The following is a 23025-nucleotide window of genomic DNA, read 5'->3' as shown; positions in this document are numbered from 1 at the left end:
TTGTCATATCAAGTGCAAGTAAATTACCTTCACAATCCTTTTTTACACCATGAATTTTAAACTCAAAGTTATTATTGAACAAGATCGATGCACACACCCCTTGAGTTTGACATATAAGAATTAAAAACACATTTGTATCCCCACTGTGATTCAATATATGGTTCGCATTCAGAAGTAAAATGAGTATCTTGTAGACATATAATAGAAAAACGCTTTTGTTTCAAGTAGTTAATAACATATCTTTACGTTTAGATGGAGTTGCCAGCCCCTGACAGTACACTGTGGCTATTGAAATATTTTCAGACAACGACATCGAAGAAAAATAAGTAAAACAACTAAACATCTAGGCATTTTCAGCAAGTAACTTACCCGTCCATCGTTTACCCATTCACACACACTAACACTCACATAATAACACAAACACATGAAAACAATTTGTATCAGTTCGATGATCCCGATCCCGGTCCTGTCGCTCATCAGATAATGGTATTTCAAACCCGATCCAAATTTGTTGCTCCCGCATGGAAATTTAAAGTTTGTTTAGCTTTCTACAGGGTAACAGGCTGTGTCCATAATATCAAACTTGTGTCGAACACCTTTCTGGTCCAACCCGAAAATTTTTCCGTTGTAATACCAGGCACTCTGGATTTTCTCGTCATTGTTGAGATCTCTTAGAAGTTGAGAGTTCATCTGTGTTATATGATCAAACATCTTGAAGAGTTTTTTGACTTCTTCCTTCGACCTGTTTCGAATAACTGTAATTTTAGATTCGGAGTTCTTGAATTTTGCAATTACTGGTCTGGTTTTTCCTTTCACCCCTGGAATTCTGTGATTAATGGCTAAAATATCAGCGGGGTCGATGGTCACATTTGCTGCTTCCTTCATTATCACGTACAGTTCTTCTCGAAGGTTTTCTTGTGGTTTCTCCTTCCACCCTAGAAATTTTATATTAATTGTTTTTCTGAGAATACTGTTGGTTGTGATTATAGCGAGGGTCAACGCTGATTCCGTCAGGGATCAATATCTTTTCATCGTGCTCTGTAATGATCTTAATTCTTTAAGGTGTTCTTGAAACTTCTCTCATATGTTTGTCAAGTCCATATTCACCCCATCTTCAATTTCTTTAGTTTTCGACACAAACGTTTTTACTTTTTGGTCGACTCTGCTTTCAAATTCGTCTTTCACCTGAGCTTTCACGCTTTCAATGATTTCTTTTGTTAGTGTCTCTTTAACGTCCGAGATGATTTCTTTTTTTATTTCCCCCTTCATTTCTTACATAATCACTGCAACTATGCTTTTGATATCGTCTTTCTTTACCATAGATTCCCTGATCTCTGTTAGGCTTTCATGAATTCTTTGTAACTCACCTGATATGTCGGCACCTGGAGACATGGGAGTCGTGGGTTCTGCGTCAGAACTACTAGTCCATTGTTGTTGCCTTTTGTCCGAGACATTCGATGATGGTACCGAATCTATCGTCAGTTGACTCTGTACCAACCTTTTCTCTAGAGATTTTCCGCTGCGATCTGTATCACAGTCATCAAACTTGGTACACTAGTACATCTTCAGGAGGTGACCCCTATTGATTTTTAGGTCATGTGGTCAAAGGTCAAGGGGCAAACTGGTCATAGGAAAATACTGTCTGCTCAATATCCTGAGAACCCTTTGCTTGACAGACATCAAACTTGGTACACTAATACATCTCAAGGTGTAGATGACCCCTATTGATTTTGAGGTCACATGGTCAAAGGCAAGGGTTAAACTGGACATAGGAATATACTTTCCATTCAATATCTTGAGAACCCTTTGCTTGACAGACATCAAACTGGTAAACTGCATGGTACATCATAAGGAGTAGATGACTCCTAGTAATTTTAAGTCACATGGTCAATCTACTCTGGACATAGGAAGATATTGTCTGCTCAATATCTTGAATTGGTTTGGCACTACTATCACTTAAATGATGCATGTGTATAACCCTTTTCAATTTTGCACAATTGGGGCATATATGTTTTACAAACATATATCATGTTTAAAAAATATCTCACAACAGAGTTGCAGTGAGGATTTTAATGTATCTTGCACATTTGTTTGTATGTATGTTAATTATTGAATCATTCATCTTCCTGTTTGTGTGTTCATTTGTTTGAACTTGTGTAGTATTGGATTGAAACCAACATGACACATTCTTCCTAGATTTATCAAGGAATATTACCTTGCATAAAGATCTATTAAAGGCCATATTGTTTTTCAAGGGTAAATGTAAAAGTTCATGGTCACAAGAACGGAAATCCTAAAATGCCCATATTGTGAGTGTGTGTGATCCATATATAGTTGTGTAACATAAAATCATATCTCCCTTCTTCCAGGGTGAGACATATTGTTTTTGTACTTTCTGTTTGTCCATCCATCTGTCTGTCACAAAATCTTGTGAACGCTTCTCCTCAAATATGGCTTATTAGATAGACTTGAAACTTTGTACATGTACAATGCTTCATTGCCATTTGTAGATGTGTATATTGTCAGGACAGGAGGATCCAATTATTATCGTAAAAGTTATAGTGGATTTAAGAGATTTGGAGGATTTAAAATAGTTTGTGAACACTTCTTCTATATGGCTTATCTGATATATTTGAAACTTTGTACAATGCTTCATTGCCATTTGTAGATGTGCATAGTGATGGCACAGGAGGATTCAATTATTTTCCTAAAAGTTATAGTGGATCTAAGGAAGATGTTAAAATAGCTTTCTTGTGAACACTTCTCCTACAGGTGTATATGGCTTATCAGGTAGACTTGGAACTTTGTACAATGCTTCATTGCTATTTGTAGACATGGATATTGTCAGGAAGGGAGGATCCAATTATTTTCCTAAAAGTTATAGTGGATCAAAGAGGGATGGAGGATGTAAAATAGCTTGTGAACATTCTGATCTCGTCCTATGTGGCTTATCCGATAGACTTGAGAATTTGTACAATGCTTCAATGCCATTTGTGGATGTGCATACTGTCGGGACAGAAGGATCCAATTGTTCTCCTTAAAGTTATAGTTGATCTGAGGGGTGGAGGATGTAAAATAGTGTGTAAACACTTCTCCTATATGGCTTATCAGAGTTCATAATGTCAGCGTTCCTGCCTTGCTTTCTCCTTGATACCATCTGGTACATTAAGGGGAGGAGGTTTCATTTGGTGCACTTCCAATCTGGGGAGCTGGGAAGACATTTGTTTTTGATAAAAACAATCTCTAGTTTCATTTTATTTTCATACGAGTTAATTGTGTTTTTTCCATGATTTTTGCCACTGTTTTCATATAAGTAGTATTTCAAGTTCCTGCAGTACACTTTATACATGTAATCAGAACCACAAAAAAATTTCAAATAAAAGTCTGAGGGGAGATCTATTTAAGTATAAATGATCAATATTTTCATTCTTATATGTCTAAAGGGCCTATACATCTAATAGTCTGAGACCGTGTACTTTTTGAGATGAACAATATCCAGGTACAACTGCATGCAGACAGACTTTTATTCAAGATTAAGGGAAACCTCTGAATTGCTTTTTTCATTGAGTCTGATTCTCTCGTTAATTAAATTATTCATTTATGGGGAAGGAAGTCAAAGATCGTGATATATTCTTCTTAGATTTAGTTTTCCCAATCAATATACACACGGATGAGATGTCACAAGCACAATTAATGATCATCTGTACCTGACCTAGTTTTAATCAGTTGAAGTTGCAGGTTTAATATTATTAGTTGATTTGCTATGAAGACAAAGTTTGCTAATACTGTGTTATGGTGCATGGTGTTGACATGTCTTGATGTCAACATTTCAAATTTTTTGTAATATATTTCAAATACTGTTTGAAATTTTCTTTGGAAACCTCTATGGCAAGCCATTTCACTATTTATTTTAACTTTGAGAGATATTTCTTTAACTTTGAGAGATATCTCTTAAATCATATATATATATATACACACACATCATTTAATTGATAGTAGTATCATCAATTCAAAATATTGAGCAGACAATATCGTCCTATGTCAAGAGACCATGTGATCTAAAAATCAATAGGGTCATCTACTCCTTATGCTGTACAAGTGTACCAAGTTTGGTGTCAATCAAGCAAATAATTCTTAAAATATAGGAGACAATATATTACTATGTCCAGTTCAACCATTGACCTTTGACCATGTGACCTCAAAATCAATAGGGGTCATCTTCTCATGAAGGTGTACCAGTGTACCAAATTTGATGTCTGTCAAGCAAAGGGTTCTCAAGATATTGAGCAGACAATACATTCTTATGTCCAGTTTGACCCTTGACCTTCAACCATGTGACCTCAAAATCAAGAAGGGTCATCTTCTTTTGAAAATGTTCCAGTGTACCAAGTTTGATGTCTGTCAAGCAATGGGTTCTCTAAACATTGAGAGGTCAGTATATTCCTGTGTCCAGTTTGACCCTTGACCTTTGACCATGTGACCTCAAAATCAATAGGGGTCATCTATTTCTTGGGATGTATCAGTGTACCAAGTTTGATGTCTGTCAAGCAAAGGGTTCTCAAGATATTGAGCAGACAAGGTCATCATATGTCCAGAGTAGATTGACTCTTGACCTTTTGACCTAAAAAACAATATGGGTCCTCTTCTACTCATAATCAACCCACATAAAAAATATCATTACAATCAAGTAATTGGTTCTTAAGATGTTCTTAAGACACATGGTCTACCGACCGACTGACTGGTGCAAACCAATGCGTCCCTCTTCTTTGAAGGGGGGCATCATATTAAAGGGTTTTGATATATATATGTATATGTTGAGTGACCTTAACCTTTACAAAATGACCCTGAGGAATGACCTTTGTCTGACAGGTTATTTGCCTATTACTTATTTGTGAGATATATGATCAATAGCTGTTAAAAACTATTAGAATAAAGAACTTTTTCTCCTTATATAAGATGTATGTTCTGATAAACCTTCAGTTGGCCTTTCCAAAATGACTTTGAGTGACCTTTACCTGACAGTCATTTGCCTGTTACTTATTTGTGCAAATTGTGATCAATACTTGTTCAGAATCTGTTGAAATAAGGAATATGTTATGAGTGATCATGACATTTCCAAAATGGCGTAAATTTTACAGATTAACATGTAAAATTTACAGATTAAAGTGTAAATTTTACAGATTAAAGTGTATAATATAAAAAAAAATATAAAATAAAAACTAATATGCTTCCATAATATATATATATAGTTTTGATACAGTAAATACATACAAACACCGACGCAGTGGCCGAGAGGATAGAGCGTTCGCCCCGCATGCAGAAGGCCCGGGGTTCGAATCCCGGCCGCGACAAACCTAAGTCATTAAAACAGGTAGTGACAGTTCCATCGCCAAACGCTCAGCATCAGGTGTGAATGTCACGGGTCCTCGGAATGACCTTAAAAACGGATGCCCCGTGTCACAGTAGGTGTGGCACGCTAAAGAACCGTTGACCGCCGGTCCCGGCCGTTTTCCCTATAAAAATGATTTTAAAAACTTCTGATATTTCGAACACGGTAATCTCGAATACTCCGCTTATGTCGAAGTATTTCCAAGGTCCCATACCCTAAATTCACCTGGTTTATCTCAAAGTGCAGTCAATTTTTCGCTCTGCTTACCATTCCTGACGTCGTTAAGTCACACATTATATCAATTATAATTAATGACCGCTAATCCACGCTCGCCTTTTTTCGAGTAGATCGACCCAGGTCGCAATAAATGGTTCAACAGCTTGAGTGATTAGTGAAGCCTTCCAACATTACGGCTAAAGTTCACCGCCAATTATGAACTAACACACCCGATTCCAGGGATAGTGTTTTAAATGACACACGCTCTATCATTAACACGTGGGTTAGATAAACGCACAAAATCGTCGAAGTACGCTTGAAGGTAATGCTCTTAATAACGATAATGCATTTAATAATACACGCTTCATCATTAAAACTAGTACAGAGAAAACACAAAAATTTATTTAATAAACATTTAAAAGTTGTTTTTTTTTAAATCCGTCTTTTTTGTTTCTTATGTGATAGGTTCTTTCATCACACCACAATAACTACATCCCAGTCTAGCCTGGACATCAGTAAACTTAAAGTAAGCATACAGGCACGATCATCTTAATTTTGAAACACATTGTGAATTCAATTCGATGTTTATATATATATTGAAAACGAAATGTTTGTCTTTGAAATTCCACAATATTAATTTATCAACTTGTATTAAACTATCAGAAATGCAACAGGGTTTTTGTTTATAATGCAAATTCCATACTATGCATCAAATATCCTCCTTCAAAAGAAATATCCAAGATCGATTTTGGATATCTCGAACCCCCGAATATCTCGAAGTTTTTGGGAGGTCCCTCGGACTTCGAGATAGAGATATTTTACTGTATATATATATGTGTGTGTATAATATGTTTATGTTATTTGTATTTTTCATTCATACAAGTGTTTATGCACATCAAAAGCTGAAAATGCCAGCATATCTCTTCACTTCCAACTTCTGCCATGTAACACAATTTTGGCGCACTTCCACTTTGTGAGCATTCCGTGTGCATTTAAGAATGATTTTTAAAAATCAAAAATCAAGAGAGATATCTCTTTCAGTTAGAGAGATATCTCTCTTGAACACAGAAAGGGATATCTTTTACTGTAAGAGATATAGTTCATTCAAAATCTTATAAAGATATATCTCTTAAAATGAAAGAGATATCTCTCTAACTTGTGTTAATTGTCATATTTTATTTAATTTTTACCTATATATATATATTGATATTAGTATCCGATTACTGAGACTCTATTTCAATTTTGGATATATATATATATATATATATATACATATATGTGTGTGTGTGTGTTAAGACAAATAATATCTACAGACAGACGTACAGGGTGGTTGCGGAGGGGGGGGGGGTTATAATTATTGTTTATCACTCTAACCTCAGGTAACTAATTTAGATAATTTTTGCCTATTAGTCACTTAATTAGCCTTGGTAGTACAGGGTATTCCTGTATTGATGTCGCTAGATCTATCGAAGTGTGATCAGTCAAGCGTCTCTAATCCCCAAACAGACCAGGAAATTTACATGGTGATCGACTGCCTCAGGCAGTCAAGGTGTGAATGGCTTATTATTTTGAGAATCATTATTGAATAATTAGGGGTTTATTACGTTTTTGTTGGAATTTTTACAACGTAATACCGAATCCCGGCATCTTAGGACAACGTAATAACGAGGTCTATTTTATATAGGTTTGTGCTTTGAAATTCCAACGTAATATGCGGACTAACGTATTAAAGGGGGAACGTAATAGCACTGTATATGTATACATCTTGTACCCACCCAAGCGTTCAACAGAACACTGAACGTATCTCCATCACAGAAGAGCTGATATCTCAGAAGTTATGTATATGGTAAAAGGTGAAGGTCATTGAGAACATTGATACTAACACCCAGCAAGTGAAACAGATTAAATGAAATGCAGATTATAAAAAAAAGATTGGCTCCATTTCTAATGATTTTTGTTCTCTTTTTTTAAATCATAAATTCCCTATACATATTAAACTGGGCCGGGAGCACAAGTTATATTATTACAAGGTGAGGGTCTGTAAGTTGGTACGAGTACTGCCAGTGTATTGAATTTGAAGACCAGAACAGAATGTATATGCTGTAGCTTTGATATATCCATTTTCTGGCAGTTTATCTGGGTCTCTGTCCAACTGCTTTTTGAAAAAGTACATGGACAAAGGTAATTAAGTGGTTTTTTGAAGGCAAAGTCCTTGCACCAACAAACAGTTATCCACATCTTTTTTCTCACACCTTCCCTCTAAAAATTGGAGAGAAAAAACTCAGTCCAAATCCTTTCTACCAACAACTAGTACACCCTTAAACAGCACAAAACACTTTTAAATTAATGCAATATGTAATTTACAAGCCGTTAATGTGATAGTTGGCTTTTGATGAATAAGTTTTCAAACCTGTGGACGCATATGACGTATGTCGCACAGAATGACGCGTAAAATATCAAAAGCAAATATGCCTATATCCAAAGATTTGAATTTCATCGCTTTCAAACTGGAAAACTATGCAAAATATTTCATTTAAAACACATTTAAAGTATAGTTTTATAGGCATTAATTTCGCTGAAAAAATTAAAAAGTTTAGTAACATGCGATGTGCACCGTTAAAGTAAAAGTGCCTCTATGCTTTCAATTTTGAAAGTAAAAACTGGGGTTGAATTTTCATATATGGAAAAATTATTGATTTTGATAAAAAATCCTCTGGAAATATTTAATAAGTTCCCCAATTTCCTACATTCTGGAAGTCAGCCCCCTCAGGTTAAATGGATTGAGGACTGTATCACATGATTGGACAACTGACTCTCATAAACTCATCAGAAATACAGCATCAAAACAGGGTGTTAAGGCACAATATGTGTGGAAAGGGATTCATTTTGTTTGTTCCATTGAATTTCATGATCGTGGTGTCACATGAGATTTATAGCAGTGTCAGTATCAGCAGGCTTAAGGATTTTTGCAGAGGAAAATGGACCTAAAAACCTAATAGCTTATTGTGCAAAGTTTAGTGATATATATATGTATCAAAATTGTGTAGAATATCCACAAGAAATTGTCTAATGTTGAAGGACCAATACAGTGACAACATTTCTGAGTGTGACCATAATATCTGAAACCAATGTAATTATTTAGGGTAATGATTATAATGATTTTATAGTAGAGATCGAAAGAAATGAATTGTTTGATACTCATGATACTTAAGTGATGATCCCCGAGTGATCTGGAACTGCCACACATTAAGTGATCAAGATTTATTGTACTATGTCAAAATTCCTATGATATTTGGAAATTGTGTATCAAAGATTAGTAATTAATTTGTATATGTTTTCCTTTTGCTTATATTTAAAGGACATGAAAATTTTGATCCCAGAAAATGTAAGTTTACTGATGACGAGTTGAAGCCACAGCCAATCATCAAGAAATCTCGAAAGGTGAGATCAAGATTAGGGAAATTACAATGTTGCCTTCTAAAAAGAATAATTGATACAGTGTATACAATATACATTTTCTCTATAAACTGTGAATATGAAAAAGGCAAGGAATGTTAAAAGAAATAGATAACCATTTCGAAAACTTCCCTGGGATGTAAAGTTGATGAAATTCTATGAAGCTTAAAGGGGTATGGACTGTGATTATAAGCTGAAAATTTTATTTTTCCATTTTTATTGTTTACAGCTGTGCTTAGCTAAAGTATTTCTAATCATCAATTACCAATTTTTGAGTTACAAGTGATATACAGTACTCACAATTCTTTGTGATGTAGACAATTAAGGCTCATGCCATGTTTTTGTTTACATGTGGATTGCTTAATATAGAAAAAAGCATGTTTAAAACAAAATGATATGTGCTAAACACTAGAAACTATTTAATTGTGTTCAGAATTAACTTGTAAATTGAAAAATCTGTTTTAAACAAATTTTGACTAGTATATTTAGCCTATGTAAACAAAAACATGGCACGAACCTTGTTTACATAACAAAGAATTGTGAGCTCTGTATCTCCCATTTGATACCTTAACAACTGACATTCATATTTTTGCTGACCATTAGCATTCTAAACATTAAAAATGGAAAAATGAATTTGAAAATTCAGCTCAAATTGTGTCCATGGCCCTTTAAAGGGCTCTCGGTGGATTCAATCATGTACCGCAGCACTTCATATCCTGGGCTAATATAGTTTCCAACAATTTCTTTTAAATCATTTTTTCATTTCCTTGACATGAAGAGTTGTAGGATTTTGGAAAAGGGTTTAAATTTTATACTGTAGTAACATTACCATACTTTGTATATCAGAATGGGTAGCTCAGTGGTCAGATCATCTAACTAGTAATGCAAGGGTCCCAGGTTCAGTACCTGATTGTGACAAAGATTTTTCTCAATGAGCTCTAGCTGGCATCTTGTGATCTTGTCAGTTCTAATAATGTCCATTTATACAACTTACTGAAATACATAAGAGCTGACTTTACATTTTTACTTGCAAACAACCATCAAAATATGAAAATTCAAAAACAGACGTGGTAATATACCCCAAGATTTTTTGCTGAAATGAGATAGAATGCCAGTGAATTGTATGTGAAATGTCACAAAAAATTATATATTGTTGGGAGATGTTGCATATGTCCTTTTAAAAATGTGAATTTGAGATGACTGGTTGGGAAATAAAAGGAGCTAGCAGGGCTTGAACAAAGTTGAACAGTTTGAGGAATTTTGTACAAATGGGATGCAGATTCAAGTTTCACAACTATAGGCCTAATAATAATCATGATTCATTGAATTTATTAGTGAAAACAATTTGATACTGAGGTAGCTGTCCTTTCTGAGTTACTTGCATGTTCTATTTATATATCTTCAAGGTATGTTTTTTCATGATCGATGTGCCTGCCTCAAATCCGTGTTTTTAACTTTTGACCAGACCTTCCAAAAATTTCATAAGAAATTGAAGCTATTTTGTTTTCTTATGTTTACTTAACCCCTCAGTAATCGCTTGTCAGATAGGAAAGGTTTTTGAAAATACTGGGCAACACTTTTAGCGAACTTGCAATACATTTTTAGAATACTTTGATATACAGTTGAACTTCAGTATCTCAAACATCGATATCTCGAATACCATGGATATGTCAAAGTGAAGTAGAAGTCCCAACTCCACTTTCTTTATATATTTTAACCTCAATATCTCAAACCTACGGATATCTCAAAGTTTTTTCACGGCTCCATTGAGTTTGAAATAATTAGATTTCACTGTATTTAACACTGAGGGAAAAAACTTTTTTTTTTCAAATGTGCAGGTATTTGTACCAGAGGACTGTAAAGATGAAAAGTACTGGATGAGAAGAACAAAAAACAACATAGCAGCTCAACGCTCACGCGAAGCACGTCGTATTAAAGAAAATCAGATTGCATTGAGAGCTGCGTTCCTAGAGAAAGAAAATAATGCGCTGAAAGACGAGGTCAAAATGATAAAGGAGGAAAACACCAAACTGTTAAAAAAGCTGTCTCAGTATGAAAAAGCAGTCTAATAGTCCTGGCCTCTCAGACGTCCAAGACAAATGTTACTTCACAAATTTTCACACTATTGACAACCATTTTTGAAATCAGAGTTTTCAAAATTGTAAATTCACAATATGCTAACGGCAAACAAAATTTAAGGGTGTGTTAGTGGAATCATAGTCTCCTTCTCTCTGTACCGGGGTATTTGTTTGTTGTCTGGAGGTTTTTTCTGGTGTTAATGATTCCCTCCCCCAGTTTTTTTTTTAATGTACTATTTTCAAATTGATTCGTTTAATATTTTGATGAATTTACGACTATTTCTGTTCATTCTGTCAGTACTAATGTATGTTTTCAACATTAAGAAAGCTAATCTTTCAATTTTTATTATAACCCAAAGGGTTTATTGTTATAGTGGCTGACTTCCATTACTCAACCATTAAATGGAAACGAAATATTAGTAATATATTTTTTGTCCTTTTAATCTTCATAGCTAATACCTGTTTAGTTCAGTGGGTTAATACATGTATGTGACCTCCAATCTGTAGATCATGAGTTTGAATCTTCCTGGGATTTTATTTTCCTATATAAAGTAAATCTTAAAGTTTTTTATTTCAAAGTTTTGTTTTACAGTTATGTTGTTCCACTTTCTATTCATAACATTTTTTCTGGTGTGATATACATCACTAAAGTGGACAAAAATATGAGTCATATAGTTCTAAATCATTGGTTATGAATTCTTTTTGTTTGTTTGGGGTTTTTATGGGTTTTTTTTACATCAAATTTGAAAATAGCATTTTTTCGCTAGATATATCTATTTATATAATTTGTACATACTCTAGATGATTTAAAGAAGTACCAGAAACTTAAAATGATGTCTTAAGATGGCTGGGAAATTAGAAGGACTTTTGTAATATTGCTGAAATCTGTGCAAATTTTGTCAATTAAGAGATATGATAAAAATTTAACAAAAAAATTAAGGGCGAATTTGTTGCTCTTAAACTGGTTAAGGTTTTGGTTTATGAGTTTGAAATTTAAGTTTTCAAACCTGTTTTGGTTTCAATCTGGTTTACAGTGAAGAAACAAATGAACAGTTTAAATCACAAATATGGCATCTAGAAGACACAAACTAGCATGGGCATCTCTAATCCTTCATAATACATTATTAGAAAGCGATGATACGGAAGATCCTGAAGTTGGGCTATCTCAAATCCAAATGCAAACATCAATGTGCTCTGCTCTGATGAGCCTGGTCCCCCGACGTCGGATTAGAGTCCCTAGATTTCCTTTTTATGTTGGTAATTCCCCAGTATACCGAGCATCATTTCAGACAAAGATTTAGAATGAGTCAAGAAACTTTTACGTCCCTCTTGTCAATATTTGAAGAATTTAAAGACAAAACAATAATATCAATGGAAAAACAATTATTCATTTTCATACGCAACCTAACGACTCAAATGACAATACAAGCCATTGCTGACCAATTTGGAGTATGTGAATATACAGTATTTGGTATCGTGAAACGTCTTGCTAATATTGTTTGTTGAGAATTTCTAAAGCAATACATAAAATGGCCAGTTGGTGAAAAAGTTTCCAACATCGCCATGCTGGATTGATTTCCCGCCTCTCTCGTAAACCGAATAAACTGCCCCCCGAGGCGGTTTAGTTGGTTTAACGAACTGGTTTAAGTTTTGGTAAAAACAAATAAAAACACAGTTCTGGTTTTAAACTAGTTCAAAGCCAATTCGAAAAACAAATGAATAGTTTACTAAACTGATTCGAAACTAAAACTAGTTTAAGTGCAACAAATTCGCCCTAAAATCAGGTTAAAGAGTTACTTGATTGTCATATTCCGGTGCATCAAATTCCGGTGTGTGCGTTTTAGTGTATAAGAATTTCACAGTCTTGTACCTGCCTTGGCAGACTGTTGGATTCAGTAGATGTCACAAATGTCTGCATAATGATCACACTGGACAGTTTTTGTGTGTTACTTTATGTACAAGTCTCCACTATTTCTGTTATTGTAAAGACAATCAGGAAAAGTGCAGCTAGGACATGCAGTTAAAGTAAACACACAGGATGGACCTAGACTACAATACAAGTATGTATTTTGTAATACTGTAAACCAAATTTTTATTCACATGTGTGAAAAATTTGACCTATCATTTTTCATGAACATTTTTCATCGTAAAACAATATTTCGGTGTTAGAAATGAAAATGTTGGCTGATAGTATTCATTAGTCTCTGATTTATTTTGAATATGAATATCAGAATGACCATGTGGTTCATTAGAAAAGTGTTTCAATACAGAATTAAGGGGCTAGCATTTGTTTAACCCAAGTGTATTATCTTATTTTGAAATAAGCAACTGGTATATTCTGTTTTTTATATATGATTACACCTACATGTGTATAAGGAAATCACAGGAGACTCAAGATAACTCAAAGTTAAAGTGACCTTGATAAAATGTCAAGAGGTCAAGTTTTCTAGAGGTCAAAGATTGAATTAAATCCAGAAATTACCTGGTAAAGGTGCGACTGTTATGGATAAGATTTTATTGTAACCATGCAACCCTGTATATTGATTTACAACATTCCAAGTTGAGCATATTCATTTGGCATATATGTAAATTATTTTCTCAATATTTAAGTCTCATTGTTAATTAAGTAAAAACAATTAAACAACGTTTCATTATTCCATGGCATTGTGCAGCTATCTAGTAGTTGTCAAAATTGTACAATTAAACAATTAAATATCGACCCCCAAAACAAAGCTAGGTGTATAAGGTTAAAGAGATTAAAACTGAATATACCCAAAACAGATGCAGAGGTGTTGTTTTTCCTATGTAAATATCTAATCAACATGGGCACCCTAGCCCCAGACATTGACACATGCTTGATTGATGGTGTGTATATGTTACAAATTTCACTTCTCGAGTCATTATGACAGTAGCTTGAGATGAAGAGTGAATTTGCTTAGTTGAATATAGAGAGAGAAAAATTGGGCTGGCGCACTTTCACTTTGAGAGATTAAGAACTTCAAGAGATCGAAGTTCAAGCCATCGGGAGTCACCTATAAGTACCAGGCACGCCATATTTATATCTATATTCCTCTATCTCATGAAATATATAAGATACATTGTGTATGTTATAAGATATCTCATAAACTTTATAAGATATCTTGGATACTCAACAAGATATCTTATAAAATATATGATATATCTTTTAAACTTTCTTTTATAAGTTATATTCTTATAAAAGTAATAAGATATCTTATAAAAGTTATTAGATATCTTGAATCAAAAACAGTAATAAGATATCTCATAAAGTTTATGAGATATCTTATAGTTAAAGAGTTAATGAGATATCATATGCTATAATATAAGATATCTCATATATTTAATGAGGTATTTTATAAAGAAAAAAATATAAGATATCTCATATCTTTAATATTAGATATCTTATAAAGAATTTAAGATATCATAAACTTTAGAAGATACCTTATAACTTTTATAAGATATCTTATAAACTGGATGAGATATCTTTAAAGAGGAATAAATGTAAAAATGATGTGCCATATGCAAGTTTTTACAAATGACCTGGGTGTCTGATAATTTAAGGACCAGTAGAAATTGAAGCACAAATCTTTAGAATACAGTATTTTTGGTCTTGTAGATTTGAGTACATGATACACATTCTATACATAATGTAATGTCCTTACAGTGTATCATAGGTTTGCACATAGACATGATACATGTATTCAAGTGTATGTTGTAAAAGTGTTAAAAAAGATATATGGCTTTATGTGATTATAGCTTTATCATATCAAACACTTTGTAAGCACTGCCAGTATATTTTGATAAAATAAGATTTATCTGTTTGTTTACTGCTAGACTGCAGGTTAAGTAAGCACTCGTCCTCTTCATATTTCACACAGACAACGAATATAACCTCACATGTATTGAATGTGACTTTTCACATCATCAGATGAACATCCACAAAAGACAGCTAGCTTACAACATTTACTGAACCTTTTTCTCATCTAGTTGCATTCCACATTATCCTTTTCAAAATAAGCTAGGATCCCATTCAGATTCTTTATTTAACCCAGCATGATTCAATCTAACTTTATGTGAAAGCATTTTTAGGTCACCTGAGTGACCAAGGTGACATTTTGTGATTGATTATTTATCTGTCAAATGTATTAACCATAATGTGTGTTGTTTGTAAACTTCTGCAAATCAAAGCTAGTGTATTTTTCTTCAGAAATTATATAAATGCAAATTTTGATAAATTATGGAATAAAGTAACTCTGGGGAAACAATTTTGAATTTTAAAAGTTCCCAGGCTGCCTAAATATGGTCAATGGGTGCACCGCAGCACAGAAACTTTAAAACATAATTCAGTCTCTTACCAGACAAACAGTTGTCTCCAGGATTGTATTGAGCAATGAGTCCTTTACCAGTATTTTTTAAATTCATATCCTACAGCTAGGGGATTGGCAGAAAATGTGGATGCTGAGGGTGGGTATAGAATATCTGAAAATGTGACATTTGTACACCTCATATACATTATCAATAATTATATTAAATATGCATGTTCCATTAATTTGACTTTGGAAAATATATTGTTGTAAAATACTACAGGTGGCCTTTCATTGTGCGAACATTTGAAGTAATATAGAACTCCACACCTTCATATAATATATACCAAGTACACCTTTCATATATACATCACATGTATCTTTCACATAATATATTCATGCCACACCTTTCATGTGTATTTTTAAAGAATACAAGATCAATAATGTTGATTATATATGATTATTAACTATGCCAGATAATGATATTACAGTAGATAAGATCAGAACACATTGATACAAACACATTGTATTCACAAAATCCAATAAAACAAGTTTTAAAGATGTATTTATATAACTAGGATTCACTGTTATTTCTTGTTGTAGAATGGCTATTAATGTGCCATGTAAATCAAATTTCAGTGGATGTAACCAATTTATGAATCAAAAATAAAACTCCCAAGAGTTTGCATATATCAACAATATGAGTGAGTGTGTCAGCTAATAAGAAATTTAAAAACAGAAAATCTACATGTATTGTGTTTTTGTTATGGGGTAGCCAGTTTGTCTACATTTACCCTCTGCCGAGTGTAAACATAGATAAAGAAGCTGATATATGTATATGAGATGATGGCGTAGTCTTTGTCTATACATTTACCCACTGCTAATGTAAACATGAGACTCTACATTTACCCACTGCTGAGTGTAAACTTGAGACTCGGGTATCGGAGATGGTGGAGTAGGATTATATAAAGCATTTGAATTTGTAGAAACTGTTACATTGTATAGTACTCTAGAGCCCTGTGAATGTACTTGGTTGTGCTGTTGTTGATTTAAGTATGATTAATATTAAGAATAGTGATTAGAATCACACATATTGTTGTATATAGAATTACAATTATATTGTGTTGTTGAATTTTAGTTTGAAAAATATGATTGGATATTGTTACCAATGTTGCTGTAGAGTACTACTCGTTTGGACCGGTAATTCATGTTCATATAATTTTGGCACTAGATGGAATGACCATGATTTTTTTATTTATTTGTTGGGTCACAAACATTGTTTTTACCCCCACCCCCACATAATTGGAAGGGGATACTGGAATCAGATTGTCTCTCTGTAGATGGTTCAATGGTTTCTGAGCCATTAGTGATTTCATGGGATTAGGTTGATTTTCTATTGACTTTTGGGTCAAACGATCTAAGGTCAAGCAAACTGGACACTGATATAGACATATGGTCATATTAGGTAGATCAATTGTCATATATGATGTCATAGGTTTTTGCAAAAATCTTTATTTCATTATACTTTGTGCATGATAGAAATATATTTTTCAGAGGAACTTTATTCACTTGATAAAATGAAAATCTGGTAAACAATCTATAGTGAAAAGGTTTATATTTTCCATAGATAATAAATTATCTATACTTTTAAAAAAGTTGTCAAGGGCAATAACTCCTATGCTGGGTATCTATTTTACAATGATTTCCCAAATATCCACTATTGATTTACACATATTTATAAATTACCAGTTTCTTCTAAACTGTTGATACTTAAAAAAATGTCATTTTAACAAGTTTTTATCTATTTTTATTATTCTGTTTTACAAAAATGTGTGATTTTCTGATGTTGACCTGTACTTCTGTTTTTGTATGTCCGACATCTTAAAAATGTAACATAATATACATTTTCTTAGGTCATTAATTAAATTAAACTATATTGAGTGGAAATTAATACAGTTTTTCCACTCTCAATTATTGATAATGTTAAGTCACATGAGGGTGGAGCTACCTTAAATAATATCCCTTTTCACCTTGAGTCACTGAACTTCAAACATTGACTAGCCATGGTATGATATAATTCCTATCAATTTTCTAGTCAGAGGAACTGGACTCTAATGTAGAAAAACAGTTTCTGGACTATATATGATTTCTTTTTCACTAGGAGTTATTATTCTTCACAGATAGACTCATCTTAGAATGAGGATGATACCTATAGAATTTAGGACAAAATGTCAAAGGTCAAGCATACTGGATGCTGATATAGGTGAAGGTTTTGTGCCTTGGGTGACTTCCCTTTTCACCTTAAGTCATCATATTTCATGTATAGATTTGTCATGGAATGATGACCCCTATTGGTTTTTAGGTTAAAAGGTCACTGGACAGTGATTTTGGAAAAGGGGTTTGGGGCCTCAATTTCCTTTGAAATCTGACTCCACACACATATTCACCATTGGATGAGGAAGACCTCTATCTACTTTGGAGTCAAAGATCAAGAGAAAATTGGACTCTGAGAAAGGAAAATGGTCTCTGGGTCACAAAATGTTTTCCTTTTCTAATGGGTTCACAATACACAACAATCAAAGAAGCATAGCACATCTTCCACCCTCATTACTTTGTTGATCTCTCTCCCTCATTTCAATATTGTGCTCATTGGGGTGGGGGTATATCAGCCCACTGTAGATTCCATATTTTACACGAGTACTTAATATCGCAAAATGACTCAGACGTCAAATCAAGAGCATGAATTTGCAAGTGGTCTCTTGATCAGGAGTTTTCACATGTATATTAGCAATATAAAACTCAAAGCAAGTATTTTTATTTTGCGAGTGATGCTTCTCGCGAAATTTAATTTCTCGCATATCTTTAGGAATCTGCAGTATAGTTATAATTTAAAGAGCCTTATCAAACATTGTATTGAAAGCTTTTTATTTGTTGAAATTTAAAGAGCATTGTTATTAGATATATATATATATATATGTATGAATATATTTGTCATGTTATTTGTGTGATAAATATTGTTCGCAGTGATAATTTCATGTTTATATTTTTGAAAAATGTTAAACAAGGTTTAGGACTGCCTTTGGTGCCCAAAGTTATGCCTAATGAATATGTAAAATTGCAGACTTCACAGAATTGTTTTGGTTGTGGGGTAAACATGAATTCTGAGAACATACCATGACAAATTTCATATTTGGAGGTCAGCTGAGTTGCCAAGGTGACATTGCAATCTCTTTCTCTATGCTGTTTTTATGTAATAGCATTTTAACATTTTCAACTTCTGTCTGTTACTATTAAGGTATTTTAACTAGATTTGGCATGAAGGATCTAACTAGTAAGGGGGAACAAAAATTTAGAATTCTTTGGTTCCTCTGAGAATTGCTTGGGTTTACTTGGCACAGTGACTGTTGTGACCAGATATTGTGTCATTATTTAAATCAAGGTCAAAGTTTCGAGTTATTTTAAAACAGAGGTAGATTGTCTTGACCTTTTATTAAAAAAATTTATATGCTTGGTAGAAAGATTGATTAAGACTAACCCAGTGTGCCATGCTCCTGATAGTAAGTCATTTGGCAGAGTACAAGGCCATTGTAAAAAATTATAGAAAATGTTTCTTTTGGTCTTAACTTTGTTATAAGAGACATGAAATCTCATACTTGACACAAAGGTTGCATATGACCAGACAGTGTAGTTTGACCCTATAGATCAAAGACATATAAACAAAGTTGATAGTAAAGAATATTCATCCTGGTCATAACTCTGTAAAAGAGAGATATCAAGTGTTTATACTTGACACAAAGGCTGCATATCTTTTATGGTCAGACTCATTTGTTGGCCTGTACACTCTGTAACATGGTGGTAAGTCTGTATATTTGGATGGATGTGTTGACCTTTCTGTTGATGTTTGAGAGTCATCCCTCTCAGTTATTAGTCCTTTTTTGTTTTCAAAGTGGTTCCAGAACTTCTCATCTTTGCCTTCAGTCCACTCTTACATCATGTAATCTGCCAATGTTCTGAGGCTTTTAACCATGCACACATCTTCAAAGATGAAGTTTGTTTCTACAAGTAGAGGGTTTTGCTGCTCATCTGATGATTCCTTGCACTTCTTCCTCTGTTTTGTATGCTGCAGATAGTCCATACAACTAGATGTGATTTTTAGGTTACCTGTCGAGTTACTCGGGTGACCTATTGCTATCTGTTTTTGTCCGTCGTCATACATTGGTTGTAAACTTTCGAACATTTTCATTTTCTTCTCTGGAAGGGCTGAACCATTTTCAACAAATTTGGTATATAACATTTGTGGGTGAAGGAGAGCAGACATTGTGAATTTCTGGGACTTTGCCTCCCTGGGGCTTGATGGATGGGGCCAAAAATTTCAAAATTAATATAATCTTCAAAAGATGTTCTTTGTTCCTGGACACAAAGCAGTTAAACTATTGGCATGATTATGATAAGCAATGAACTCTTTACCTAATCTTTGAAATTCATGACCCCTTGGTTCAAGGGTGGCACCAAGTTGGTCAGAATATCTTTGAAAAATTTATGTTACTTCTGGGCAAATACAAATTATAGAAATGGAGCAGTATTAAAGCACACAGGTAACAAAATGATTTCTAAAGAGTAAAAAAATGTGTGTAACTCAAGTGAGCATTAAGGCCCATGGTCCTCTTGCTGCTCGTACGAAATCACTAAATACAAGCGAGAATCCAGAAGGGACAGTCAGACCTGACCACCACTGAGATATGCATGTAGGGTAAATATATATCACTGGTATAAAATGTTAAATGTTAGACTCCTGGTGTGGGTACTGCTCTCTCTCTCTCTCTCTCTTGATCAAATATCAACTTTTTATAGATTTTATGTGTGTTTTATTTTCTCAGGTAGAGATACACTGTTATCTAAAAATATAAAATTTCAATCAGTCTATCCCATCGTCCAGGGCACCACACGATCTGACAATCGGCAGTCGCCATTCCTCTCGTTCTTCTGCCCTCCTCACGTTATCGCCTTGTTTCAAACTCGTCTTCTCCCGGATGTTATTTTCCCATCTTTTCCTCGATCTACCTCTCCTTCTCCCTCCCTGTACAATGCATTGAAAGACTGTCTTGGCAAGCCCTGAGGATCTTTGACATGCCCCAACCACTTCAATTTGGGTCGTTTTACAGTGGACAAGAGTTTTTGTAGGGTTTGATGGCATTTTGAATCCTGCTTCGCACTTCCTCGTTGGTGATGAGGTCTTTGTATGAGATGCCTAGCAGTCGTCTGAAATTTCTCGTCTCCATGGTCTGTATTTTTCTCTCCATCTCTTTTGTTGCATGTAATGTCTCACAAGAATACAGAAATATGGACATGACCAAGGAGCACAATTTGAGCTGAGGGCTATGTTCTGGTTTTGAGTTTACTGAGCGTTGCTGTGGTCTGAGCGATGCTTGAGCGTATTTTGGGCATGGATCTTTCATCGGTGACTATGGCTCCCAAGTATTTGAAGCTTTGAACGGTTTCCAGCTTCTCTTCACTGACCCTGATGTTACTGCTGATGCTGTTGGTGTTGTCGGTCATCAGTTTGGTCTTCTCTGCGCTGATGTGCATGTCGTAGGCTGCAGAGGTCTTGTCAAGCAGCTCCACCAACTTGGCTAACTCTGGTTCCGTGCCTGCCAGGCCGTCTATGTCATCGGCAAAACATAGGTTTGTGATTTTCCTGCCTGCTGACTGTCCCTTTGTGATTTTCAAGTTTGTCAGTCATGATTCTTTTCGGGAATATGTTGACGAGGATGGGTGATAACATACAACTCTCCGATTCTAATTCTAAACCAGTCTCATGTACTTCCGTTAAAGCAAACTGCACTGATGGCCTTGTCATATAGATTCTGAAACACATTGATCAGGTTGCCATTGATGTTGTACAGCCTCATGATGGCCCAGGGTGCTGTATGCCACACCCTGTAGAATGCCTTCTTGAAGACGTGATAGAGGTATTGTTGGTGTTGGAGGTACATGTGTATCTCACGCAAAGTGTCTTGCGCGGATGTCTGCTTGTTCCTCAGCGATAACCTTTTCTGCTTCAGACGACTTAGAATGATCGATAGCATGACAACTTGGGTGGCTACTAAGCTTTTCTTGAAGAGGGTGATGACTAGAGACTGAGTCCATGGTGTAGGCCATTCCCCTGTCTGTCAGATCCTATCGCAGATGAATAGTTGGGCGTCGACCATGGCTTCTCCCCATGTCTGTATTAGTTCTGCTGGAATATTATCCACTCCTGCTGACTTCCTCTTCGGCGATTTCGCTGCTGCTTCCACTTCTTTGCGAAGGATGAGGTGGTTAGCATTGTTAGTTTCAAGAGAGGCATTTCGCACTTCTGGGCCTCCTGTGGCTCTGAAGTTATACAGCTCTGAGCAGTATTCTGTCCACCTCTTCGGGTGTCCTGATTTTCTGTTAAGCATGTTCTACATTTGTCTTGTATGTTTGTGGTTTTCTCTTGCTTTGTGCTGGTCAGGTCTTTAACCAGCTGATACGCCTTTTTGTTGTTCTTCATGCAGTTGTCGGTGTTCTGACATTGCTCTTTGATCTAGTTTTCCTTTGTCCTTTTCATGATTTCTTGGTTAACTGTTATGTACTGCACTGTTCCATCTATATCTTTGTTGTTCCTTTTGTTCTTGAGCTCAGGTTAGGGTTTCCCCTGGTACCATGTAACTCTGTACGACCTGCCGCATGGTGATGTTGGTTGTATGAGCTTCCTCGATGAAACCACCGACCAGGTTGAAGGCGTCTTCAACCAAGTACCCAAGACCAGGGCGAAACACGTAGTTGAAGGATTTCGGCTGTGGTCTTGGGTAGTGTCGCATGGCGGGGTTCATTCCTCTCCATGCCAGGCCAGATTTCTATACTATTTGTCCCATTATTATTAGAGGGATGGACCTAACCATGCGACATTGCCCAAGACTCGCCACATATCTGCACGCTTTGGGCACCAATTCACCACATATCTGTGCGCTTTGGGCACCAATTCACCACATGTCTGTGCACTTTGGGTACATGTACTAATTCATAAGCTTTTAAGATCGCGGCCTTTTCATGCCGTACTGGCTGAATGCCAAACGACGTCAAACCATAACCAATCAATCAAATGACCTTTTTATAATCTGAAATGTCGGTTATGGCCAATTACGCCGAGCATACATCAACCACTTTGTGAATCAATACACTTGGTAACAAAGTTAATCAAACATATTAGACCATTTCAAATTTTCTGCAACTTTCTCAAGTTGGGGGAATATGTATCTGCTGCAGTTTTTCTTAAAATTTTGAGACTAATCTGATATTTTTAGCGGCATCAAATTCAGTTCTGACAGGTAAAATTTCTGATCCGCGCTGTAATCGTAATTTCTCTAACTCATATTGCTTTTTTTCTCTTTCCGCTCTTTTATTTTCTCTTTCTCAGACCTTTCATTTTCTCTCTCAATTCTTTCGTTTTCTTTTTCTCTCTTAGCTCTTTCGTTTTCTAGTTTCATTTTCTCTCTTTGTTATTTTAATTTTTCTAATTCCAAATGAAATTCAACTACTGTAA

General features: G+C 34.9%; 1 protein-coding gene across 3 annotated transcripts in view; it reads left to right on the top strand.

Moving 5' to 3' along the window:
* Positions 1-14226, top strand: part of LOC125682382 (thyrotroph embryonic factor-like) — a 31610-nt gene extending 17384 nt beyond the window's left edge. For all 3 annotated transcript variants that reach the window (XM_048922921.2, XM_048922922.2, XM_048922920.2), the window contains 2 exons: positions 8964-9046; positions 10900-14226. In XM_048922921.2, coding sequence (XP_048778878.1) covers positions 8964-9046; positions 10900-11130 — 314 coding nt within the window. In that variant the 3' untranslated portion in view covers positions 11131-14226. The remainder of the gene's footprint in view (positions 1-8963; positions 9047-10899) is intronic.
* Positions 14227-23025: the final 8799 nt, after the last annotated feature.

Source organism: Ostrea edulis, chromosome 2, assembly GCF_947568905.1.
Source record: "Ostrea edulis chromosome 2, xbOstEdul1.1, whole genome shotgun sequence".
In the NCBI taxonomy this organism is placed as follows: Eukaryota; Metazoa; Mollusca; class Bivalvia; order Ostreida; family Ostreidae; genus Ostrea; species Ostrea edulis.
This window is presented reverse-complemented; position numbering and strand designations above follow the sequence as displayed.